The sequence below is a fragment of the Oncorhynchus mykiss genome, chromosome 16 (assembly GCF_013265735.2).
Source record: "Oncorhynchus mykiss isolate Arlee chromosome 16, USDA_OmykA_1.1, whole genome shotgun sequence".
NCBI lineage: Eukaryota > Metazoa > Chordata > Actinopteri > Salmoniformes > Salmonidae > Oncorhynchus > Oncorhynchus mykiss.
The window spans coordinates 47364834-47392087 of NC_048580.1; the positions used below are offsets into that span (position 1 = coordinate 47364834).

At 42.2% G+C, this 27254-nt stretch overlaps 1 protein-coding gene across 8 annotated transcripts; it reads right to left on the reverse strand.

The window, feature by feature from the left end:
* Window positions 1–1398: 1398 nt before the first annotated feature.
* Window positions 1399–26154, reverse strand: LOC110492147 (coiled-coil domain-containing protein 50). 8 transcript variants are annotated; one of them, XM_036947080.1, is made up of 13 exons: window positions 26017–26154; window positions 24850–24968; window positions 17437–17499; window positions 17193–17331; window positions 16275–16368; window positions 11247–11322; window positions 8642–10297; window positions 8092–8207; window positions 7890–7973; window positions 7552–7686; window positions 4554–4642; window positions 1989–2095; window positions 1399–1892 (listed from the first exon to the last, which is right to left on the reverse strand). In XM_036947080.1, the coding sequence occupies exons 2-13, from the start codon at window positions 24896–24898 to the stop codon at window positions 1756–1758; spliced, it is 2745 nt and encodes a 914-aa protein (XP_036802975.1). In that variant the 5' UTR covers window positions 24899–24968; window positions 26017–26154; the 3' UTR covers window positions 1399–1755. The 8 variants fall into 8 exon arrangements, with proteins under 8 accessions (XP_036802975.1, XP_036802974.1, XP_036802977.1 ...); XM_036947079.1 differs by having other exon boundaries at window positions 25614–26141; XM_036947082.1 differs by lacking the exons at window positions 24850–24968; window positions 26017–26154 and adding an exon at window positions 18524–18733 and having other exon boundaries at window positions 8642–9080; window positions 9213–10297.
* Window positions 26155–27254: the final 1100 nt, after the last annotated feature.

The following is a 27254-nucleotide window of genomic DNA, read 5'->3' on the forward strand; positions in this document are numbered from 1 at the left end:
AAATGTGCCCCGTGTGGCTTAGTTGGTAGAGCATGGCGCTTGCAATGAATGCACTCACGACTAAGTCACTCTGGATAAGTGTCTGCTAAATGACAAATGTAAAATTGTAACTTACATCAATATGACTTATTGATGACCTTGACAAAATACAAGATCAGCTACATTTACTGCAGCACATTCCTCTTGACAGCATCAGCTTCTCTAAGAGGAATTAATATCAAACAGTTGAGGTTTCATGGGTGTTCATTTTATTCAGAAACACTTCAGAGAAACCTATGAGAGCACTGATCCCAGTGCTATAAAGATAACAGTTCTAGTGATTTGTCTAACATGTAGTTGCTGTATATTTAAATAAAAGGAATGAAAATGTAGAGTATGGAACTCTGTTGAATGTACTCAATTGACAGTTTGAGTGGTGCAAAATGATCAGAAGCAGAGAATTGGTGGGAAAACTAGATTGAGGAAGGATGCAGTTCAGTAGTTGCACTTACATAACTACTCAATGTAAAGTTTGGGTTCATGGGAGAAGGTGGAGTTACCTCGTATCAGCACTATGCTCGGTGTGCTGTGACCTCCTGTCATACAGCATAACTTAAGAGTTCACCAACAGGCCTAACTGTAAACACTGAAGATGTGGCGTTAGAGGATGACTCCAGCACAGTAAGGGGATTCCAGGTCATAAATGTATGACTTGACAAGCCTAGGCTGAGACAGCCCATTGAGGAAATACTGGATTCACACAGTGACAATTCTATTTCCCAGTCATTTGGGAAACTTATTGACACTTTAGATGTGAATTACATGATAAGTCTGTTCTCAAAGATCCCCTCAGGTCTTTCTCAGACAGATATCAAGAGGGGATAGCATCCCTAAAACAGAGTTTAAGATGTGTTGCCATGTGAATTGGAGTGTTACTCAGATCTCCCCTTAATAATACTAAATAAGAAAACAAAAAAAGTCAAACAATAAAACAAACTGATTGATATTAACATTCTCTCATCAACACATAAGGCAAATATGAATAGGCAAGGCCAACTATACTGAACAAAGATATAAATGCCACAATTTAAAATATTCTCCTGAGTTACAGTTCATATAGGGAAATCAGTCAACTGAAATAAATTCATTAGGCCCTAATCTATAGATTTCACATGACTGGGCAGGGGTGCATCCATGGGTGGGGCCACCCACTGGGGAGCCAGGCACAGCCAATCAGAATGAGTTACTCCCCACAAAAGGGCTTTAATTACACACAGAAATACTCTTCAGCGCCATGATGTTTGATCAGCCTCTTGATATGCCAAGCCTGCCAGGTGGATGGATTATCTTGGGAAAGGATAAAATGCTCACTAACAGGGATGTAAACAAATGTGTGCACAAGATTTGAGAGAAATACGCTTTTTGTGTGTATGGATCTTTTATTTCAGCTCATGAAACATGGGACCAACACTTCACGTTGCGTTTATATTTTTTGTTCAGTGTATAATTCTTCCCTTTGAATATTATTGAGTTATATGAACCCAGTAAGAAAAAGTACAAAAATGTATGCACTCACTACTTAAACGACTCAAACGTGAAAATAAAGTATCTGGACCAGTCCTTTTAACAAAAACAAAAAATCATTTTTTTTTTTTAACTGGTTAAAGTGCTAGTTGGGATAACTAAATATCATTTTCTTTAAATTCTCTTGCAACCAGGTAAAGTAATGTGAGGGGTGTACGGTTCTACTCCCGGGCCCATGGTCTCAGACTGACATCACTGCTGCTTACAGTTCTCCTTCTTCTCTTTGGATTTGGCGCTTTGCCTCTTGGTGGGCGGGATGAACGTTGGCTCCTCCATAAAATCATGTAAGCCGGAGTGAGGAGTGGGATGAGACTGGCAGGAGGATGTGCCTATAAGGAACAACAGGATGTTTTATAACTGCTCATTACCTCGACAGTATAAGCTACATGTTATGATGAAATGATCCGTGGTATTGTTATTCCTACCAGAGATTGTCGGTCCTGCTCGGATGCCCTCCTTGCCTTGTCTACTGGCCTTGAAAGTTGGGTCCAGTTCCTCTGCAATGTTTCTGATTCTGATTGGCTGTTGTGATCTGTAAAGATATGAGTAATTGGTTGAAATATAGAACTACTTTCATAGCCAAATCTACCACGACATGATTGCAGCCCACTCGACGGATATCAAAATCTCTAGCAATCGGGGCACAAGACAAGGGTAATCGCTGTCTCCCCTGCTCTACTTGTTGGGGGCGGAGCCTCTGGCAGAGTTGATAAGGAGCAATCCAATTATTATGGGTGCACAAGATTTCGCTTTAGGCGGATGATGTCTTGCTCTACATATCCAACCCTGAGAAATCCCTCCCATTTTAGACACAATTGCTCAGTATGGCATGTTTTCAGGTTATAAGATCAATTTGAACAAATCCACTGTCTGCCCTCAATATTACACTCACCAGCTCTATGAAGACACTATGTCCTTTCCAATGGAAGACAGGGGTTTCAATACCTTGGGATCTTCATAACACCAGATCTGAATAGCCTTTAAGGAAAAATCTTCCACTCCTGGATCTCCCTCCCAATTAGCTTAGTAGGAAGAATTAATGTCATCCGTATGAACATCCTCCCTAGACTGAACTATTTATTTCAGATGCTCCCATGCTATCTCCCAGTTTCCTTTTTCAAAACAACTAACCAAAGCATCACCAAATTTATATGGGGCAATAAAAAAAACTAGGATCAAGTTCTCCACTCTATTGAAACCTGAATCTAAAGGTGGTCTTGCCCTTCCCTCCCTTCAATTGTACTACTGGTCTGCCCAAATCCGCAACATGCTAACATGGATCACAAACAGACAAGAGTCAACGTGGATTCAGATAGAAGCCCAACCCTGTGGTTCATTGCCCCTAAGCTCAATGATATTCATTAATAACTTTAGTGAAGTGGGCAACATAGCCAAAACCTTTGTGATTTACAGCACCCTACTAACGTGGAGGGACTAAGAAATACCTGGGCAATTCCTCCCAAATATGTTCTCACACGCCTATAGTAGGCAACCCACACTTGCCAAAAGCCCTGAGGGATGCCAACTTTAATCTTTGGCATACTCTAGGAATCAGGACCTTCAAACATATTTCATCAGAAAACCACTACACTGAAATCCTTTCAAGAGCTCTGCAGTGAATTCAATGTGCCAAGATCCCTTTTTCTATACATCTTCAAATTAGACATGTCGTCATTTACTTCCAAGAGGAGGTTTAGAGCTCAGTTGAATGAAGTTGAAACCCTTCTTGTCACAGCACAATCCATTAAAGGCAAAATATCTTATATATATATATATATATATATATATATATATGACTCCTTTCTGAAAAAGGAGGCTCCTCCTTTACTCCTTTGAAAATAATCTGGGAAAAAGGACTTTGGTCTGACTCAGTGATGAGTTATGGGCGGAGGTTTGTGACAGGGTATACTGCTCCTCTATTAATGTAAAAATGATCTAATTACACATTTTTGTAAAATTTTTATTACACTCCTTTGAGATTCCATAGAATGAAAACAGACATTTCTCCTAACTGTAAAAGATGTACCTCTGAAAGTAGAACCTATATGCATGTATTTTGGAGCTGTAGAGAGATTGACAGATTTTGGCAATCTGTACATACTGCTGCACAGAAAATACTAGATGTACAGTTTGATATGACCCCGTGTATCTATCTTAATGCCCAGCATTTGCTTATGACTATTACATACTTTGATAAGAAATGTATTCTTCCATTGTGGGCCTCTAATACCCCTCCTACATTTAAAATGTGGATTGATCAGATTGTTGACTTTCTCCCTCTTGAAAAGCTCACTTATGACCTCCGCAAGAACAGCCCAAATTTGATACTCTGGTCTCCACTACACAACTATATTCAAATTGTACAGAGTGAATGGGGTGATTAGGGAAATTAGCAGATTTGCTGTAAAATCTAAAAAATAATTATTTGCTGGTTGTCTCAGCTAAGGCTGGAAATAGCTAATAAGTACCTTGATAGTGCTCCTGCAAGTTTTATATTTTTTAATAATTCTGTGTGTGTGTGTGTGTGTGTGTATGTATATATATATATATATATATACACATATACATATATATACACACACACACATATACATGTGTGTATGTATGTATATATATATATGTATATATATATGTATATATGTATATATGTATATATGTATATATACACACACACATATACACACACATACATACACACATATATATATATAATTTATTTTTTAAATTATTATTATTATTATTAATATATATATTTTTGAATATATTATTATTCTTTTATTTTTTTAAAAGTCTGTCACATCTGTGAATGTGGAATGTGTTTTGTTGGTTGATTGAAAAACAACTTTAAATTGAATTTTTTTTATTTTTTTTTATCTCTAGCAATTACTTTTTCAAAAGCCCCATACTTCTTCAGCAAATGATAAATCAGTCAGGTGCTAAGGAGGGCACTTCCAGCCTGGGGTTTCCCAGTGTTATATACAGTGACTCACTGGGTTGTGGGTCTAGGGGCCTGATAGTCTGGAGAGCAGTCTTCAGTAGGAGATGGAAGGTCCTCTGAGCCCAGTCTCTCCCGCTGGATCTGAGACACAGGACAGTAATTATAAACAATATTCCTATTGAAAACGTTGTTTTGATATAAGACAGACACTTTATTCAAAAGTAGTGTCAATAGTTAACACTACGTAGGCAATGGCTCATTACAGTTTGTTTTATTCTTCCTCCAATCGCTTTGGTGTGGTACATTTTCACAACTTCGTATTAAACTCAAAACAGATCAAAATGGCAGGTATTTTCAATTGACTACGTATAACATCCTCAGTCACTTTTTTTCACTAAACTTCACATTGCAATACATGTTCATAAAGTAATTCTTCCATAATGCAATGCTCACATTACTTTTGCTAGGATCCCCTTCACATTTGTTAAAAATACATTTCACTAGGACTTAAGTGATTATCAATTAAGAGCAGTCGGATTAACGGTTTGGTAAAGCTATAGATTTTAAACTGGTTTGTCTACTACACATAATAATGAAAATGGATATTTGAAGTATTAATATATTTCTAAACATTTGTAAAAACCTGTTTTAGCTTTGTTATTATGGGGTACGTAGATTGTACGATTTTCTTTAATCAGTTTTCTTTAAACAATTCTAAGGCTGTAACGTAACAAAATGTAGAAGTCAAGGGGTCTGAATACTTTCCGAAGGCACTGTATGTAACAAATGCATCCTCTAAAACACGTGTCCAACATGCTTTACTAAAATTGCATTGGCCAATGCAGTACTGTAATATTAGTAGGGTATCCACCCAGTGGGTGAAAACGTGCTTAGGCGATGACATTACACTTCCTTATGTTAAAAACATGTTTTTAGATCAACCTATGGCCAAACACTCAGGACAGGCTTGTTGCAAACTAGTGCCTGAAACACTGACATAAGTGAAAGAAACATTTGTTTAATTTGATTACAGTACACCAACAGTATGTTGCGTTTATTTCAGAACACCACTTGTATTTTTTGCATCATGATTATGAACGATGCCTTCAATGATCACACACCTTTGATCAAACATGGGAGAAATGGAAACGTGGTCAGTAAATTTCAACAGGTAGTGAGTGCATTGCCTAATGTAGCATATTACATTAAAAAAGGGGCCGTTTTGAAACATGCATCTTGCATTTATTGCTAATGGATTAACTGGTTGTTAAAATAACTACATTGAGAAGATATCATTAAGTTGGTGACGATTAAAGCATTGTTCTTATAATCTTATACAGTCGAAGTCAGAAGTTTACATACACCTGAGCCAAACACATTTAAACTCAGTTTCACAATTCTTGACATTTAATCCTAGTAAAAATTCCCTGTCTTAGGTCAGTTAGGATCACCACTTTATTTTAAGAATGTGAAATGTCAGAATAATAGTAGAGAGAATTATTTATTTCAGATTTGATATCTTTCATCACATTCCCAGTGGGTCAGAAGTTTACATGCACTCAATTAGTATTTGGTAACATTGCCTTTAAATTGTTTAAATTGGGTCAAACGTTTTGGTTAGCCTTCCACAAGCGTCCCACAATAAGTTGGATGAATTTTGGCCCATTCCTCCTGACAGAGCTGGTGTAACTGAGTCAGATTTGTATGCCTCCTTGCTTGTACACGCCTTTTCAGTTCTGCCCACACATTTTCTATTGGATTGAGGTCAGGGCTTTGTGATGGCCACTCCAATACCTTGACTTTGTTGTCCTTAAGCCATTTTGCCACAACTTTGGAAGTATGCTTGGGGTCATTGTCCATTTCGAAGACCCATTTGTGACCAAGATTTTAACTTCCTGACTGTGTGCAACAGTCCCTCCTGCAGCAAAGCACCCCTACAACATGCTGCTGCTACCCCGGTGCTTCACTGTTGGGATGGTGTTCTTCGACTTGCAAGCCTCCCCCTTTTCCTCCAAACATGTCGATGGTCATTATGGCCAAACAGTTCAATTTTTCTTTCATCAGACCAGAGGACATTTCTCCAAAAAGTAAGAGGTTTGTCCCCATGTGCAGTTGCAAACCGTAGTCTGGCTTTTTTATGGCGGTTTTGGAGCAGTGGCTTCTTCCTTGCTGAGCGACCTTTCAGGTTATGTCGATATTGGACTTGTTTTGCTGTGGCTATAGATACTTTTGTACCCGTTTCCTCCAGCATCTTCACAGGGTCCATTGCTGTTGTTCTGGGATTGATTTGCACTTTTCGCACCAAGGTACGTTCATCTCTAGGAGACAGAACGCATCTTCCTCCTGAGCGGTGTGATGGTTGTGTGGTCCCATGGTGTTTATACTTGTGTACTATTGTTTGTACAGATGAACGTGGTACCTTCAGGCGTTTGGAAATTACTCCCAAGGATGAACCAGACGTGTGGAGGTCTATAATTATTTATCTGAGGTCTTGGCTGATTTCTTTTGATTTTCCCATGATGTCAAGCAGAGGCACCGAGTTTGACGGTAGGCCTTGAAATACATCTACAAGTACACCTCCAATTGTCTCAAATGATGTCAATTAGCTTATCAGAAGCTTCTAAAGCCATGACATAATTTCCTGGAATTTTCCAAGCTGTTTAAAGGCACAGTCAACTTAGTGTATGTAAACTTCTGACCCACTGGAATTGTGATACAGTGAATTATAAGTTATTGTTGGACAATGACTTGTGTCATGCACAAAGTAGATGTCCTAACAGACTTGCCAAAACTACAGTTCGTTAATAAGAAATTTGTGGAGTGGTTGAAAATCGAGTTTTAATGACTCCAACCTAAGTGTATGTATGTAAACTTCCGACTTCAACTGTATTTTGGATCAATGGTTGTATGGTGAAAGAGGTCTTCAAAATTAATGCACAATAAATACTTGTTAATATGAGACTGCTGCGTTACAAGTGTTAAATTCACTACACACGTGAAAATGGCACCAAAAAGCGATTGAAAAACCCAAAAGAAACAGCAGCAGCTACCCGTCTGTCTCTGGCAGTTCTCCTGTCATAGGGGTCAGCCAGGTCATGCGGTTCACGCTGTGACCCCGGGCCATCAAGGTCCCGTGAACGACGCTTTGACTTCATTTCCTGCTTCTGCATGAAGCGGGCGATTTCCTGACAGAGGACACAGTGACCACAGTGTCATAATCACACCTTTGGCTTTGAAGGCTGCATTTTCTAATGGTTTTGCTAAGCCTATGATTTATCTGATGACTAATGAGATTGGGTGATAAAAAGTTCATACAGACTTGAGACTCCCTTAAAGAAACTGACTAAATCATTATATTTACTGCTGTACCTCCAAAACAACGTCTTACCTCATCCTGGGCCACTTGTGCCACTCTGAAGTCTCCCGCTGGATAGGAATCGCGTTGATAGTGGGAGGGACGGGCTGGAAGGCTCTGCAATGACAACACCAGAGAAGAGTGGTTAACACTCAGCAACATAGTAGTATTCGGGGGAGCTGAAAGTACATCCAGCAGGTGGCACTGTGGGTGTGGTATCCTTCCTGTCCCTTACCCTCCTCAGCAGCTTCTCCTCCTCCTGCAGCCTCCTGGCCAGCTCCTCATCCAGCAGCACCTGCTGCAGCTCCCCCAGGTCCAGACACGCCCCCTTCTCCGGCTGCAGTGCGGCTCCTGTGGGAGGAGAGACTTGGGGTCAGGAAGGTTTAGAGAAATAAGGGGTGTGATGGGAGTGATGCTGTGATGTGGTATGATAAAAGGTATATGAAATAACAGACCTTGTGAAGATGAAGACAGACATGTAATTAGAGGAAAGAAACGATACAGCACATATTGTTAGATCAGTCTGTTAGATCATTTCAAGAGATGAGAGGACAAAGAAGATGAAGGCTGGAGAGGGGTTGAAGAAGAGCAGCTGTTCTCTGAATAAAGGAAATCCAGGTTAAGATATTTCCCAGACCATCAGAATGACCAACAATACTACAGAGGAAATATCACACTTTTGAAAAAATACCCTTAATCAAAAGGGAGAGTACAGTAGCTGCCTCCCTGCAGGTCTGCCTGTTCAGAGCACTGAGGTACCTGCAACCTGTAGCTCTGGGTGTTACCTGCTCTGTGGGTGTGCTTGGATCTGGCCCTGATGGAGGGCCCTCTGCTGCAGAAGCTTTGGCTGCGCTGGGAGACTTTCTGTGAGGGTGGGGGTCTCTCCTCCTCGGAGTGGTACTGCTTATCCTCCTCATGCTGGTGTTCACTCTCACTCCTCACCCTGCGCTCGCTATGGTAGTGCCTGTCGACCCTGCCCTCCTCCCTCGCCTGGTCCCCACCTGAGCTGACCTTGTGTCTGGGGTCTCCACTACTCCTCCCCTCTCGCTCTCTGCTGAACAGCCTATCATTTCTACAGTGTTCATCATAGACCTCAGTCCCACTACTCCTCCCCTCTCTGCTGAACAGCCCATCATTTCTACAGTGTTCATCATAGACCTCAGTCCCACTACTCCTCCCCTCTCTGCTGAACAGCCTATCATTTCTACAGTGTTCATCATAGACCTCAGTCCCACTACTCCTCCCCTCTCTGCTGAACAGCCCATCATTTCTACAGTGTTCATCATAGACCTCAGTCCCACTACTCCTCCCCTCTCTGCTGAACAGCCTATCATTTCTACAGTGTTCATCATAGACCTCAGTCCCACTAGCCTCCTCTATGGTCAGGTTTTCATGGATTTTTTCTCTCTCCCCCTCACGGTGACAGAGGCTTTCTCTTTGTGAGGCACTCCTTTCCCTGACATCTCCATGGTAACTGGGCCTGTTGCAGATGGCCATTTGAAAAGCCCTCTGTGGTTGAGAGTTGTTACAGGCGATGGTATTTCCCCCATCATGCACCTGGCTGTCTCTGCCCTTACCCCTTGTCCGCTGTGACCGTGACCCCCCGTTGAAGCTCTGCCTCAAGGCCACACCCCGCTCTCTTAAGTCATGGGCAATCAGCTCCCAGACATTTCCTGCCCGCCTGCTGTCGCCATGGTAACTATGACAGCGTCTGCTGGTGTCGTCCTGGAAGCGTACTTGTTTCTTGTCGCTGGTCTCTCTGTGGGTCCAGCTCCTTCTGACCTCATCTCGGTCTCTATCCTGCACCCCTCTAGCAGGGTCACTAGTTCTTCCTCTGTAGTGCCGCTCCCTGCCATCCTCTGACCTGGGGTCCCTGTCATAACCCCCATCACGAGCTACCCTGGGATTCATGTCCCAAATCCTATCCCTGTCCTGCAGACTCCCCCTTTCTTCCCTCTCTCCTCTGCCCCTCTCCCAAACCCTGCCATGGTCCTCTCTGAAGCGGTTGTGGCGGCTGAGACTCCCGCTGCTTCTCTCTTGTGGCTGGTGCACAGGAGTCCTGTAGCCACTAGGGGCAGTGTTGAGACGTTTCTCCTGTCTACACGGCCGGGATGGAGGGAGGTGTTCAGGGAAAACAGTGTCTGTGTGCTCTGAGCCTTCATCACTCAGATAGTCAGGTGGAGGGCATTGGAGGTTGTTTCTGATGATTCTAGGGGGATCCATGTGTCTATCACGTGATGACAGAGTTCTGTTATTCTGTCCTGCTGTCCTGTAGGGCTCAGACAGAGGCGCAGCTGTAGAGTCTGACTGTGGCTGTGTGTTAGAGATAGAACACTGCCACCTGCTGGTAGCAGGCTGATGGCGCAGCTCTTCTCCATGTATGGGGCTGGTGCTGAGAGCAGGCTGGTGTGGGCAAGGCGAGGCAGGGACGCTGGCACTGTCTTTAGTCAAGCCAAACATGCAAACACAAAAGCAGGTGAATGTGGGTGTTTGTGTTTTACATGTAGTATTAGGCAGGTGCAGTAAATGGTGCAAGACAGACTTGGGCTGCATGTGAAAATACAAGGGGCCATGCTAAATTAAATGCACTTTTAAAAAAAAACACTTCTTAACCCTATTGGGCTCAACAGAGGCATGTCATTAAATTATCATAAGATTATTTAACTATAAGTGCACATTCAAATACAAGCTTGACAGACAAAACACATACAGTGCCATGGTCCATGTTATTAAGGAGATAGCTATAGCCGAGTGATTGCCAAAGGGATAAGGCTGACCATCTATGCTGCCAGGAGACCTGTGGGGTCAAGTGGATGCAGATGGGAATGACAGCAGTCAAGCATGCAGAACAAAGCAGGGTTAGATTAGGGCCCAGCCTCCCCATGCAAGCGTTAGACTTTACCACACAGCATCTATGATCTACACCTACAACGCGGTCACAATGATCCAGGTGTGGAGGGCTTGATGGTTCGTCACTTTCAGCGTTTGAAATTAGAAACAGTGGGGTTTATTTAGTTTATTAAGATTTCAAGTTCCTCAGTGTCATATTTTGTCCTCGTTGTGATCATGAAAGAAAGCAGCACGCACGCCAATCATGGCTTTGAAAAAAATCATTGAGAAGTAACAGAATTATCAGGAAAGGTCAGAATAACAGGCACCACCCAAAGTATGATTCAAACCAAAGCAATCAATTATTTAGACATGATTTCAGAAATAAAAGAAGCCACAGAAAGATAAAAAGGAACCCTAAAACAAATGGCCTTGTCAACACAGGAGCCTTTTACACATTAAGTACACCGTTAGAGAAGACATTATTGGAATGGTTAGCAATATTTGGAAAGTGCCAGTATCAGTTGCTTCCCTTATACAAGATAAAAAGTGTGGCTGTACCGTCACTGAGGCTCTCCTGCCTACTCCTCTGTCTGACCCTCAGCCCCTCCTCTTCCTGGATGCGTTTAGCCATTTCCTGTGGAAACAATGTTACCAAATTTCAATGGTCACATACACATGTTTAACAGATGTTATGGCAAAACGCTTGTGTATCGTTTCATCCATGGGACCAGAACCGTAACAATAAATTCAGCCAGCACATGTCAATAAAATGAATAGTTTTGAGATTATAAAAACAAATGTCTTCAGCAGGTATCAAATATCAAGTGAGTGATTTGAGGTCAATTCAGAGCAGAACAGACTCTTCACACACTCAGTTTGAGCTCAGTTGCCATACGGAGTCAAAAATGTCAGCCAAGTGTTACGGGTGAGGTTAACCAGGCCAGTGCGTGTTGGCATCAATGACTGTGCTTCCTATTTAGCTTCCACCCATCTAGCCTTCATTCAAAAACCCTTTCCACTGATTTCTCTGTTTCCTGCCCATGAAGGAGGTCATTCATGTGTACAGTACAGATTAGCACCACAAGGTGTCAGTATAATATTGCCCACAATCACCGTACAAAGATCAAAGCAATTACTCAAGATGGTAAAGCAAGCACTAGCAGTTAAGAACAGAATCTTCAAAGAAATCAGCAAAGAATGAATGGTGAGTGATGTGAAGCATCCACAGAACATGGCTACAAGTGTACGATTATGACACAGATTAAGAACAATGCCAAGACGTATACTCTAAGTACAAACAAGGACCACAATGGTCCATGACTCAGTCTGGTGGTTCAGGGGGTTAACGCAAACAAACAGTAAATGACAAAACATGAACTCCATAGAACACAATACACATGTATCTTTGCCTTGTTCTGTGGAAATGAGAGCACTACAACTAAACAGTATTTATTATCATGGGTGGAAACCTGCAGCATGATAAACACTGAGGGCTAGCCGCTGTCATTGCATAGACAGAGTCTGGGTGGCCTGCATTAGAAAGGCATTTGTCGACAGAGGAAGTGTTGAATGCAGAGTCACAGTAGGTCACTTGTCTCCATTATGAGTGAAATTGGGCAGGTCCACATTGGCCGCTCAGCACAAAACCAACTTTGGGTTAGCATGGTCCCAGTTCAGTTTGTGCCGTCTTACCAACTCTTATGGTCAATGTGGCAAGACGACACAAATAGATCTAGGACCAGTCTCCTGTTGGCCTGGCGAGGCTGGTTATTTCAGGAAGGCCTGGGGGATGACTCAATGGAAAATAACAGACCAGCAGACCAGAGACAGACCAACCTTTCATCTCCCCCTGCCTGCCGGGCAAGGGGAGACTGGGCTCTGGTCTGGAAAAAGTGCTAAGAGGACTGCTTCACTTTCACCCAACACCTTGTCAACTAGTCATGCCAGAGACACCCTGTACAAGAGCAGCTCTAATAGACCTCCAGAGACCTGGGCTATGCCTTTATCCCCAGAGCCCTCCTGTAAGACAGACATCTATCTATTCATTGTAATGAAGAAGCCCTGTATAAAAATACAGTGGGGCAAAAAAGTATTTAGTCAGCCACCAATTGTGCAAGTTCTCCCACTTAAAAATATGAGAGAGGCCTGTAATTTTCATCATAGGTACACTTCAACTATGAGACAAAAATGAGAAAAAAATCCAGAAAATCACATTGTAGGATTTTTAATGAATTTATTTGCAAATGATGGTGATTTCTGGCTCTAGGTGACACCTGTATTCAAGAGCATGTTGTGTCTCCACCGATGGTGGGCACAGACTCACAGATTATATAAAGTAAGGTCTAAGCTACACCATAGGAAACAAACAAAAGTTTATGCATTTTGAGAGATTTTCTTTTATGTCTGCAAAAAAAGGACAACAATCCCTGTCAGTATAACCTCTCGACACCACTTGTAGATCAAGCGCTGCATGTTTAGAGGGTTCTCAGTTCAACATCTCTAATGACACAAGTGAAGTGTTAAGAAAGACCATACGAGCACAAGCACTGTTCCTCTAGCTTGAGTCACAGAGCACTTCGCCAGCTCAGCGCTGCCAGCCTCAGCAGACAATTAGCAGCTTGACATGGCAGGTTAGCTCAGGAAGTGCCATGGGGATCTGGCATTTAGACTGACTGCACCGCCTGGTGCCTTCTGTTCTGCTGTGCAATTAAACAGTCAGCGGGGATGCTAATATTTAATCAACACACTACATCAGCCAATCTTCCATAAAGGTGAATTTGCTTGGAGTGTGTTTGCTCATCGTTATAATTAGCCAACACTGAGGCTTCTGAAAGTGATTTAGCACTATTAAATCCATGGAGTAAAGACTACGCTTAGTCAAGTGATTCTACAGACGAGCAAAGACATTGACCTTTAGAAATCAAGTCTTTAAAGAATTCATTAAATTAACAAATTGCTGTCTTTTGGGGACTTGCAATAACCTTGTAACTGGAATATGTATACACAAAAAGGACTGGCAACATGAAAGACCACCACTTACAGCAACACTACTGTTCCTGGGCCAAGCCACTAAAAGATTTCCACCCTACCCCTAGAATGATGGACACACCCACGGTCTGCTCTGACTTCACTCACTCTGAACAAGGATCCTTTATGAGAGTGAGGCTTCTAAGCTTCATCTAAAAGGGATAATTCAGCCCAAACCACTGATACCCATGATTTACAGTGGTAAATAACACTAATGTGACAAAAAAAAATCTAATACAACACATAACAGAGTACCACTCTCCATAGTTTCAACCATAGTGATGGCTACATCATGTTATGGGTATGCTTGTAATTGTTAAAGGATAATTCCACCCACTGCTGATGTCAAAAGGGCTTTATAAATACATTTGATTAGTCCATTGTTGACATGGTCCCAAATCTTTTGTTTGTCAGCAATACCATTAAGATATGAAACTTTCAAAATACAGGAATCATTCACGCATCATGCTTTTTGGATCATATGACGCAAAAAACGCCATCATATGATGTAAACTACATCATATGGGTATCAAGCCTCCATCGTCTTATTGTGTACATTCCTCTCTCATGCGGAAGCATATGCGGTCTGTGTATCTAACGTAGCATGCGTAAAGGAGTATCCATCTGTGTCCGAGTCAGAAATCATGGTCATTGAATTAATTACCATGTCTCTGCGCTGAACTAGGTTGACTATTTGCTTAATGAAAACTACAACTTCCTTCTGCCATGTTTCCCATATAGTTTTGGACTTTTCTCTCGTGAATGATTTGATTTCTCTCTAGAGAAACGGTGTTCTGGGCTCACAAAAATCCCGAAATGAAAGGTTCAATTACTTGAATTCCAATGTCGGTCAATTAGTTGTTTAACCTCTTGGGTAGAGGGCAGTATTTTCACCTCTGGATGAAAAGCGTTCCCAAAGTAAACTGCCTGTTACTCAGGCCCAGAAGCTAGGATATGCATATAATTGGTAGATTTGGATAGAAAATGTAGTGTTTTCTAAAATGGTTAATATAATGTCTGAGTATAACAGAACTGATATGGCAGGTGAAACCCCGAGGACAAACCATCCAGGGATTTAAAAAATAAAATTATTGTCATAGGATTTTCCAATTGTTTTCTATGGGATACCCTTAATTAGGAGCTGGCTACAGTTCCTATGACTTCTACTAGATGTCAACAGTCTTTAGAAATTGTTTGATGTTTTTCTTTTGAGAAATTAAGTAGTCCTATCCATTGTAAGTGTCACTCCAGGTGGACTCTACTGTTTTGATGCGCGTGAACTGGAGCGCGCTTCACCTTGTTTTTATTCGGTATTAGAAACAGTTTACTCAGTCTTAAATTTTATCTACGTTTTAGGGTACCGGAGGTTGGATTAGGAATGTTGTTTGAAATGTTTGGACCAAATTTACAGGTAACTTATTAGATACTTTGTAAGCATGTTGGGCGAGTTGAAACCGGTGTATTTCTAAATCAAACGCGCCAAATAAATTGACATTTTTGGGACATAAAGGACATTATCGAACAAAAAGGCCCATTTGTGATGTTTCTGGGACATTTGAGTGCCAACAGAAGAGCTTCAAAAGGTAAGGCGTTAATTATATCGCTATTTCTGACTTTTGTGGCACACCTGCCTGGTTGAAATATGATTTTCATGTGTTTGTATGCGGGGCGCTGTCCTCAGATAATCGCATGGTTTGCTTTCGCCGTAAAGCCTTTTTGAAATCTGACACAGCGGCTGGATTAACAAGAAGTTAAGCTTTATTTTGATGTATAACATATTTTCAAGAAAGTTCAATATTTCAATTTGGTATTTTTGAATTTCGCGCTCTGCAATTTGACCGGATGTTGGCCAAGTGGGACGCTACCATCCCACCTGCCCATATTAATAACCTCCCCAAAAAACACAATTTTGGTTAAATCGTACCTCATACCTAATCAAAACAGTGTTTTATTTATCGTATCATAATATTATTTTTTACAAATGTTAGAATTTTTCACTTTGACATACGTTGAGTATTTTGAGTAGATTGTCATTTTTTTTGTCAACAATCAAATACATTTTAATTCAACTTAGTAACAACAAAATGTAGAAAAAGTAAAGGGGTGTGAATACTTTGAAGGCAATGCATCCATTTTAGACAAAATATTTTACAAAGTTGTACAGATAAAGCCTCTGCATCCATCTAGCCTGTTTGTCATAATACTATCATTCAGTGGGACAGTAAAAGGGATGGAGCATAATCTGGAGTGAATTACCAGGAAACTGCTCAACTTGTTATTCACGCTAAAAGCGCACAAGTTGTCTCTCTGGTGGCCTTTGACCCTGCTCAAATCTGAGTGGGTAAACCAGGGACCCAGAGCAGCATTCAGCTCCACTGGGACCTTATTCTTTACAGAGCCACATTATATATCAAGCTATTTGGACCCCACAGAACTGAAGTAGATACAGGAAGCTAGATGAAATCCACTTGGATTACTGAGCAGTGAGTACACAATCAGTATTGTAGAGAACCACTATGAACCGCCAGTCTCTCAAATCAAAAGGCATCTGCAGTTTACCTCGTCCTCCTGCTCCCTTCTCTGAGCCTCCTCATCAGCACATCTCAAGATCTCCTCCTGGATCATCCTGGCGTACTCAGAGTCCTCCTCCTGACTGTGTACACGGAGGGGACAGGGGAGAGGGCTAGGATTACTACCGAGAGATCAGACCACCCTGTGTTTCATATACAGTATAGTATGTACAACATGCTGAAAGCCATATGTACACTATGCCAGAGTTTTTTTAAATGATGTAAGAAGTGTTTATGGAAACCGTCTAGGTCAGTCGGGGTCAAACTGCAGAGAGTCAATTCTTTTCGGGGTTGTTGAAAAAGATGCATTAGAAAAATAAAACATGTTGGAACAATTTTATTTTCATTTTGAGAAGAGGTTAAAATGTAATGAATGTAAGGTTATTTATATAACCTAGAAATGTGTATATTTTATGGTTGCGTCGTTTGGAGTGGGGTCACGAAAACATAGGGTCCCCAGAAATTCTGGTGGGAAAAAAAATGTGGTTCTCGCTGAAAAGTTTGAATACCGGTGGACTAGACTGTTTGAGATAATGACAGACAGGTAAGTACAATGAATGCACAGACGTAATATGGAGAGTATCAGGTAGTGTGTGTGTGTGGTTTAGTATCCTTGCAGAGACCAGAAGTCCTCACAAGGATGATAAAACAAGGAAAATTCAGAGAAGTGGGAACATTTCACCAGTCCCCACAAGGAAAAAGGCTATTTTAGGCTTAGGGGTTAGGGTTTGAATTAGGGGATAGATTTAGGAGTTAGGGAAAATACTATTTTCCCTGGGAATAAATGTTTTGGTCCCCACAGGGATAGTAAAACAAACGTGTGTGTGTGTGCATGCACATCGAGAGGATGAGGTGGAGAACATGTGTGTGTAAGTAATATTTATTTAAATCAACACAGTGCCCTTACAGTTGTCTAGAAGCCTGGCTCAGGAGGGCTCTGTGTTGAGCTCTCTGTTCCTCCTCCTCATTCTGCAGCCTCTTGGCAATGCGGATATCATTCTGCACCAGCTGGTTTTTCTGCATGTTGGTAGTGTAGTACTGCTCAACTGGCACAGAGGGGAACACAGGGTTACACACAGACAGAGTGGAACCCCTACTACTGTAACTGACTCATTACTGTGAGGGACTGGGATTGATATAGTTGTACTTACTTTCCTGTTCCTGTAGGTTGTGTGCCAACGCTCCATCCTCTAGGACAGCAAAAACATGGCACACTGAAGGGAAAAAAAATGGCAGTTGGACAAAAGCCATTTTAACATTTCAAATCACAAAATAAACAAAAAAAAGCATTTATTTTTACAAAAAAAAGGACTAAACGTCTTTATTTCCATGTCATAAAATATGACCATAGCTTTGGGGGAAAAAATATTAGTTATTTAATGAGAGAAAGACAAGTGACGTCAAATACTTCTGTTTCGATGTACAGTAAATTCAATACTGAGAGAAACATAATACTGAAATGGCAACTGCCACTGTGGTACAGTAACAAAAGATCTGACTGGTGCTGACTTGCGCTGCAAGGAGACAATGTAGTGGGCAGTTGCGTTTTTGGCACAGCAGTCCCTCAGACCACATCAATAGTCACCCATGACATCCTACACTGCCTGGTCCAATCACATTTTGTACTAAGAGGCCAACAGAACAGGGTACAAGTCATTACATAGACTACATCTAAACAGGCTATACAAACAAGCCCTCCCTGTGTGTTTGGGTATGTCTATTATTGTAGTGTGATGACCAGAGTCAATGAGTTTCATGGCTGGAGCTGGAGGACTGCCCAGCGAGTCTCAGAGGAACATCCAGTCTGGAATTGTGCCAGCAGCTGCAGTGTAACTGTGCACCAGAGCAGACCACGCCAGACCAGACAATGTTGTGTGCTGTGTGTAGAGTCTGGGCCTCTGTGTCTCTACCATCACTCCTCCCTACAGCCACACACTAAAAAGGTTTGCCTCATGGCAGTCTGCTCACTCTTTTACACAAGCACCCAAAAAATAATACATAGTGAAGAAACAAAAATACATGCAAGAGGAATTAAATTCTTAGATATGTAAAGAGTATTCATACTGAATAAAAATATACAAACAACATGTAAAGTGTTGGTCCCATGTTTCATGAGGTGAAATAAATCATTCCACAGGTGCACCTTGTGGTGGGAACAATACAAATGTGTTATCTGACACAACCTCACAATGCCAGATGTCTCAAGTTTTAAACGAAGCATGAAATTGGCATAATTACCGCAAGCATGTACACCAGAGCTGTTGCCAGAAAATGTCATTTCTCTACCATAAGCCGCCTCCAACGTTGTTTTAGAGAAGTTAGCAGTATGTCCAACCGGCCTCTCAACCGTTGACAATGTGTCACCACACCAGCCCAGGACCTCCACATCAGTCTTCTTCACCTGCAGGATCATCTGAGACCATCCACCCGGAGAGCTGATGAAACCGAGGAGTATCTGTCTGTAATAAAGCCCTTTTGTTGGGAAAAACTCATTCTGATTGGCTGGGCCTTGGTCCCAAGTGGGTTGGCCTAAGCCCTCCGAGAGACACCCACAGCTGTGCGCCCCTGCCCAGGCATGTGAAATCCATAGTTTAGGGCCTAATTAATTTTAATTGACTGATTTCCTTATATGAACTGTAACTCAGTAAAAAGAATTGTAATTGTTGCATTTATATTTTCGTTCAGTATATAAAAACAACTTTTTACAGACTGTCTACCACAAAGACAACTCTAGTGGACCCCAGGAAGAGTAGCTGCTGCTTTTGCAACAGCTAATAGGGATCCTAATAAAATACCAAATGTATTTTACCTTTATTTAACTAGGCAAGTCAGTTAAGAACAAATTCTTATTTTAAATGACAGCCTAGGAACAGTGGGTTAACTGCCTTGTTCAGGGGCAGAAAGACAGATTTTCATTAAGTCAGCTCGGGGATTCGATCTTGCAACCTTTCAGTTACTAGTCCAATGCGCTAACCACTAAGCTCCAATAAATAAACACAACAAATAAATTGACAACTCGTAAATGGAATGAACCAAACCTGGTTTCTCACAAGTGTAGCCTAGGTTGTGCGCTCTGTAAACAATGTGTCCACTGACAATGAGAATTGTAAAAGACTAACAATAATAAAATGCGTTACAGGAAATGACGGAACCAAACAAACATTGAAGACTGGTGTGTATTTTTAAATCCAGTATTTTTAAATCTGTCGTTCTGCCCCCGAGAAAGGCAGTTGACCCACTGTTCCCTGGGCGCCGAAGACGTGGATGTCAATTAAGGCAACCCCCCCACACCTCTGACGAGGTATCCCCTTTTCCATTCCCCTCCTTTTTTCTTTGCAACTGCTCGAACAGCAGCCTATCAACCAAACAATCGACCAGTCGGCTAAATGGGGTCAGCCCTAAACAGCATGTCTGAGTCCTTCCTGAGGAGAGGCCAGTGTGTATAGATCTATCTTCAGTGCCTTATGCCTGGTCCCTGGAGGTGCCTGTTGGGGCCCCCACAGCAGCATCTAAAGACTCCCCAATTCAATCAAACTGCTGTATTATGGCCCGGCAGTGTTACACAGCGACAGCTCCCCCATCCCAGTGACTGAGATATACCGGCCACCTGCTGAACATAGTAATGCCCCAGATCAGATTACAACCAGATCGTTAACCATTCCCCCCAGTCCATAAGCTACCTGAAAGAGAGAGAGACCGAGACAGAGAGAGAAAGGGATACCAGATTTGCAGAGGAGAACTTTAGTGAGGAGGCTGGTTGTTGTTAATGGTTTTAGTGGAACACAACATTTGAAACTTTAGGTGGAAAAATGACCACTGTATTGCCCCCTCCTTTGATCTAGTTTTAATAGCTAGTTTTAAGAGACCAGTGGGTTGTTCACAGTAGCCCAAGGAGGGTCTAAACATCTCTGCCAGCAGTGTGTATTTGTAAAAAATAAATAAATAAATAAATCACTCTGGGGCTGACATGGCAAAATAAACACTACATGCTTGACAGAGAAATGGCTCCACCCCATAGCCAGTCACATTCTCCTGTTCCTCAGTTCTGACAGTCTATCAGAGCTTTTACAGTCCTTTTTTCAAACACACACACACACACACACACACACATCAAATAGCCTACACTACCGATGTCATGAAAAGGAGTCATTTCTTTGAGCAGATTGTGAAATTCCAATTAAAATACCAGCTGTCATCATCGACTGGGAGAGTCCCATGTTAACGGTCAATGATCAACACCCCTGTCTCTGTCTGTCTCCATGTATCCCTCTAGCTTGTCTCGAACTCTCCTTTCTAAATAGGTTGAGACTGAAGCCACCATTTCTCTAGTGAACTGTAGTATCAGGGAAATGTTGCTCGGTAGTTACCTGCACTACACCCTGCTCTAATAATGCCATGTTACATTTTGGGTTTACACAAGCAGCCCAAGTTCAGTCAAATCGAGGAGGTCTCCCTTTTTTCTTGTTCTGTAAACAGGGAAGGGAGGACGCCTACGACCCTGGGCCTTTCATACAGGGGTTCAAACCATGCTCCACAACAAAGACTGACGTTTCTAGTTGGTCAATTTAGGCCGGGATTCAATTAGATCTTGCTTTATTTAAAAAGGTCATTTCCGATTGCACCGACATCTGCAGCATTTGCCGTGAAAATTGCCTTTAAAATGTGCATTGCCGACAAAGCATAATCAGATTGAATACCAGCCGTAGTCTTTTTGAAGGCAGCATGCAAAAGTGCTCAACACTGTAGGTCAAAGGTGACCACTCTCTCTGACACTAAGCCGAGACACATTAAGTTTCACGATCACTGTGGAGGAATGCCAGTCTGAGTCTGGCCAGCATTCAGAGTTTAAGCCCAGCATTAACCCTCATCCAGACAGACAGACAACACACACCTGCCATATGGCTAGAGAGACTTTACCACTAACTTGATCGACCAGCCGCCCTTGTGTCCAGACTGCCCATTGTGCCATGGAAGGAGTAGGATTAGTCCCTAATCTGGCTTGGAATCAGGACAGCTCAGGAGTTGAAGTCTTTTTCCAGGCCTCAACTCACTCAGAAAAAGTATATTGATGGGACACACACGAGGAAAAAGTGCATCCATCTTGAAATACATCATGCTAAACAGAAGGCAGTGACAGCTGAACTCAGTTCCCTCAGGCCCTAGAGCAGTGGAGGTGGAAGTGACTGACGGGCTTCCTGGGTAGGTGTGTTAACCAACTTGTTTTCTAGAACTCATTCAACACTTAAACTATGCTCAAGTTCCACATCCAGGGGTGTGGATGGGGAGGGACACACTGCATGACAGGGCTGGGAGGGAGTAGTCTGTGGTGACAATAAAAACAGAGCGAGGAGAATAGATTCAGCACAAATATGTTGTTTACATTATCTTACAGTGGAGGGGATCTTAAGCTTCTTTACAAAGGCACTGACTTATAAAGCATGTTTCGTAAGAGGATAGGGAGTAAGAGATCAGGTGGAATTGGTAGTGGCACTTGAAGGAAGGACAAATTGGTGGGTAGCGGTTACCACGGTATCAAATTGTCAAGATGAGGGAGTCAGGGGGACGCCATCCAGGGTTTCTGATAGATCCAACATTTGAAGAAGAGAGAAACAGGTTGATGAGGGTTCCAGACAGTAGCTATTTTCCAAAGTCTGCTGTTACAGCCTCTCCAGAGGAAGAGGCAGTAAAATGTTGAAGAGTCAGAAGCAGGAAGCCATGACCTTTACGACCTCTGGGTAAAAACAACCTCCCTTATCATGAATCTTCCTCCACCAGGGATGTCAATCATGCACTAGGAAAATGACTGGTGTTAAAACAATGAGTAGAGTGCAAATCTGTCCAACCAACCGAAAGTGAGAGGAAGCCACTGGTGAAACACACTTGGCTTTTATCTCCCCAGCCACTTGGCCTGTGGATGTGAAGTGGCTGGTTGACAAAAGAAGTGGAGGGAGTGGGAGAAAGTGAAAAGGGGTTCTATTTTAGGCCAATCCCCCCCCCCCCCCCCCCCCCCCCCCACCCACTCCTTCACCACTGTTCCCTTCCTGGGCCCGGTTGCATAAAACGTCTTAAGTGTTTCTCTTAAGGGTGTTGCACAGAGCCCCTTAAACATTTCCTTAGGTAATTGCATAATTTAAGGGATTTCACAGTAGTTTAAAGGCATGTATGGCAGAAAGAGTCTATGGTTACCATGGAGATGACCTGATTTACTGAATGTCTCCTCAATGAGAACGCATTTATTTTGGGAGATCGCAAAATGAAGATAACGTTTTTTTTAGTAACTTTTTTCTCCTCGACTTGTTTCTTTTCATTTCTAGCATGTCACGCTAACTTACAGAGTAGGTAGCTACAGTAGCTAGCTTTGTAGCCATGGATTGTGCACCTTCCATTGTTTAGCTAAGCAGCTAGCATGCTGGTATACGTTTTCCTTTTGAAAACAGGGCAGGAGAAAACAATACTCAGCGCCACAAACATTGTTTACATTGATATCCATAATTAATGACGCACTTAAGGGACCTCATGGGCACCCTTAACCTTTTTACTTCATTTAAGGGGAAAATTCACCTTTAAATGTTTTGTGCAACTGACTTTAAGTCAAGGAAACTTTAAGGGGGAAAAAATGAAATGCACTTGATGTTTTATGCAACCAGGCCTTGCTCTTTTTATTTATAAAAAATAAATTACCTTTATTTAACTAGGCAAGTCAGTTAAGAACAAATTCTTATTTTCAATGACGGCCTACCCAGACCAAACCTGGCCGACGCTGGGCCAATTGTGCGCTGCCCTATGGGGCTCCCAATCACAGCCAGATGTGATACAGCCTGGATTCGAACCAGGGACTGTAGTGACGATGCAGTGCCTTAGACCACTGCGCCACTGCCTTTCGTCCCTCTCTATAAGTTTGAATGTTTTAACTAGAGTTGGGACCATCAGCTCCTGTGTACTCAGACACTGTACGATAAATATCAGTGTGGGCTAGAGCTGTCACAGAGCAGAGAGGAAGAGCGAGGGAGGGATGTGTGGACTGGGAGAGAGAGTAACTGGGTCGTCACTAGTTGCCACAGCCACAAAGTCATAACAACCCCCCCCCTCGCCCATTTCTACAATTTCTCTCCTTAAAATGTGATTTTAAACCTGACCACACTGCTAGCAGTATACCTAACCTTAAATTAAAACCAAAAAGCACAAGTTTGTTTTCATGAATGTTTACAATATAGCTAATTTTGACTTTGGCTGTGCAATATAGTGGAAAACAAGTAACTGGGATGGGGGTCAGAGGGGGGTGGGGGCCTTCCTTAGGGAGCTACATTCCTCCGATGAGGCAGACTATATCAGGAAAGCAGAGAAGAAAAAACAGGAACAGATAAGGGGGGAGTGAAAACAAAGCAAGTTGACTTGGCTGAGCTTCTAGAATTGGGAAGGACAATTGGGACAGTGGGAACAGCACTTCAGGAAATGGAGGCAAAACACAAACTAGCAGTAGGAAATTAAATAACTTAACCCTTTTGAGTAAACCAAACTAAAACAATGAATGCATTCTGACAAATCATTGGTAAAAATGTATTGTGATGGTAAGGTTTAAACTGATCAGACATCTTTGAGTGCTGCTATTGTTTTAGCAAGTAGTGTAATGGTGCAATAGAGTCTACAGTGGGCTTTGTTTGTCCACTGTTCTCTGCTTAATAAAGCATGGAAACGCTCTCTTACACACTGTGCCCATTGTCAATGGAAACAAGTACAGAAAGAGCAATTATCTCAACATCTATTGCTGTCCTGCTCATTAGTTAGCTTTTATGCAGAAATGCCAAAGAAAAAAAAGCTATGACCTACTACTGTCATTACAGTGTAAGAAAATGCGAACCCATCGGTTGAAAACAGTAAGTTTGCATCGGTACTGCATTAAGTGCCAACAAAATAGTAGCTAGTTAAAAAAGCTAAGTTTGCTTAACAATACAGAGTGGGGAGAGAGAGAGATCTAATATGCACCTAGCCAGTGGGGCGATCCTCCACCCTCAACTGCAGTGAGAGAGAGGGGAGGGGGAGGGGAGGAGATGGGAGGGGGGGAGGAGAGAGAGAGACGGGGGGGGGGGGGGGGGGGGGGCTTTCTGGAATGGCCATCCAATTCCAGGCTCTTATCTTCATTGTACAGGCCACTCGCTACACAGCAGCCTTGGCTTTGACAGTGTACAATCCTGCCTGCCTGTCTTGCTAAGACACCACGAGCACCTCTTATCCCAGATGGACAAAAAGCAAAGCCCTTACTGGTGGAAGACAGATAGAAGAACAAGGCCACAACACATAACCCTTTGCTGAAACCCATTTACAGGCTTCTGGGTAGCTAACGAACACCCACCTCCCTCCATGAAATCCCTCAGGAGTTCTACGTAATGAGGCTCTGGCTTTTTTTTTAGTTTCACAGTAATCCAAAGTCACACACATTGGCACATTATTTGAAGTGAGGGCGAGGTGGTATGGTCAGGGCATATGTAGCCTGGCCTGAAGTGTTACACCTTTACTTCCACACACACACCTGTTGACCTGGCCAGTGAGTCTAGTTCTCTACTTGCCTTCCTGGACCCGTGGCAGGTGGGACTGATCAATCTCCAGCTCTGTCATGGCTGCAGGAGGCCAGTCACAGCCTCATTGTCCTCAGTGCTGCCCACAGCAGTATCAGTACAGCAAGACCCTGGGGAATGATGGATATATCATAAAGATAAGTGAGTCCAGTATCATAAAAAAAAGTAATGTTCAACACTGATCTGCAGTAGTAACTCTTACAGGAGACAACACACTTCACAGCAGGCACCTTAAGCAGTGGACTTTCATAGTCCTCAAATCTTAATTTGGCTTACAGGTGTTTCTTTGGACAGACGACTGTACAGTAGGCATTCAGTTGAAGAAGCGTACATTACATCATTCATATAGACTCTCCTATGTTTATGTTAAACATTCAAGTACTATTATGAAGGTTGTTGACTGACATAAGCTGTTATGGTTGGAAGGTAAAGTCTAAACTCGAGACAATATTGCAACGTTTAACACTGTTACACATGTAATACTTACACTCTACTGAACAATAGTGAAAAGGTCGAGAAACGCGCACCTAAATGCAAAGGTTTTCTAAAGCAGGATCGCTACGAGATGGACCCAATTCCATTCCAAAGGCAATTGTAATGACATTTTTATTATGATAATGGCGACACAGACAATGTGCTCTTTGTCAAATGAATAAAAACATCAACAATGGTTTAATGCGTGTCTGTCAAGCTCATCAATCAATCGCTAAAAACATTCCCAACCGAAACAAACAAAACCTAAAGCTGTAGCCTACCTGTATCCGCAGCAGTCCTGAATATCGTTTGTTCGCGCACAAAAAAGCGCACTCAACAATAAACATGACAGTGAAGTATAAACTTTGAGATTCTGTCGAAGTTCCTTATTTTCCAGACACTTTATCCGCAGTTATCCTTTCATGTTCGCCATAGTCTCCGATACGTCTCGCAAACTTATTCCAGGCGTCTCGACCTAATACAACTATCTTTTTAGCTTATCAATGAAACAAAGCCGTCAGTCTGGTAGTTTGATGGGAAGCCAGCGGGGACAAACTTAGCACACTATCTCTGTCAAGTTGTTTGGCTCGTGGCACTAAACACTGGCAGGAGGAATCCTTGGGACGCCCTTAACCTCTAACCCTTCACTCTTAAATTTAACCCTTACCCAACGGTAACATTTACCTTAACCATTTTACATTTTCACCTCAACGGGGTAACAAGTCCCATGGATTGCAGATAGCTTGAACCGTAGCACTAGACAACAGCCATGTATAGACAGCGTGCGGGATCCCGTTTTTTTTTTTCAACCTGTGCTCTCTCACAAACTCGTGCACGCACTTGTAAATATTTATATAGGCGCTTATTATCAAGATCATTTTTATTTTAGCATTATACAGACTTGTGTATGTGGCTGGGACTGAACACTACATCGTTTTAATAATTGTCTGTGATTGTCCAAAAAAAACGTTGCCACCAGTTATAAGATACAGGGGTTCCCTTCTAATTCAAAGTTCAAATTAACAGTTTAAAATAGGAATGATATTTTTACGCATTAAAGTTGAACAAGGCATATTTGAATGAGGTATTTTCTGCCGTTTGTTGGTGCTATCTAAAAACAACAATCTGTGGTCATGGGATGACAACATGGGTGAGAAGTGAGTGGCCTGAATTGTTTGCGGAACAGACTAGGTCAAAGGTCAGCCACACTGCAACATTTAGGGAACTGTTTAGCAACGTGTGGGGAGTGTTATACATCAAACATGAATGTGCATTCTTTATAAATACAATGTGTCAAGGGGATCTGTTGGCTATAGTCTAACATTTGATAGTATCCAGGCTACTCCATTAATATGTTAATTTTAACAAATAAGCCTCGCTATTACCAGCCTCCATTTGAATCGCACCAGATCATGTGCCATACATATCCTTATAGAAAATAAAGGAGACAATTATTTTGGTGGTGTGTGACACCCTCTTCTCAGCCTTTCCTCCCACCATTTCTCATCTGTTTCTCACACAATCATCAGCCATCTCTGGATATGGCGTTGTACTCCTTAATGCATGCTATAGACCTCTCTACTCTATACAACATTCAAGACATTTCTCTTTTAAATCTCTTTTAAATTTGCCCTGTTGCTGCAAAGTCCTTAAATATTCCTCAGGTCAAAGTTGAGACCATCATCTGAGCCTTTTGCACTGGGACACAATCATTCCAATTTAAAACTAAATAGACTTTATTAAAACATGCTCTTTGAATGGCAATAAAACTGAGATGAATTAGATGGCCATTGACTTATACAGTCTGTAAATCACCAACAAACTAATTGTTTGGCCTTCCAACAGTAAAGTAAATGTCACCAGTCGCTTCCGTCACCCTCATTATCATACGAGAGGCCAGGGGACTGGCGTCAGAGACCTCT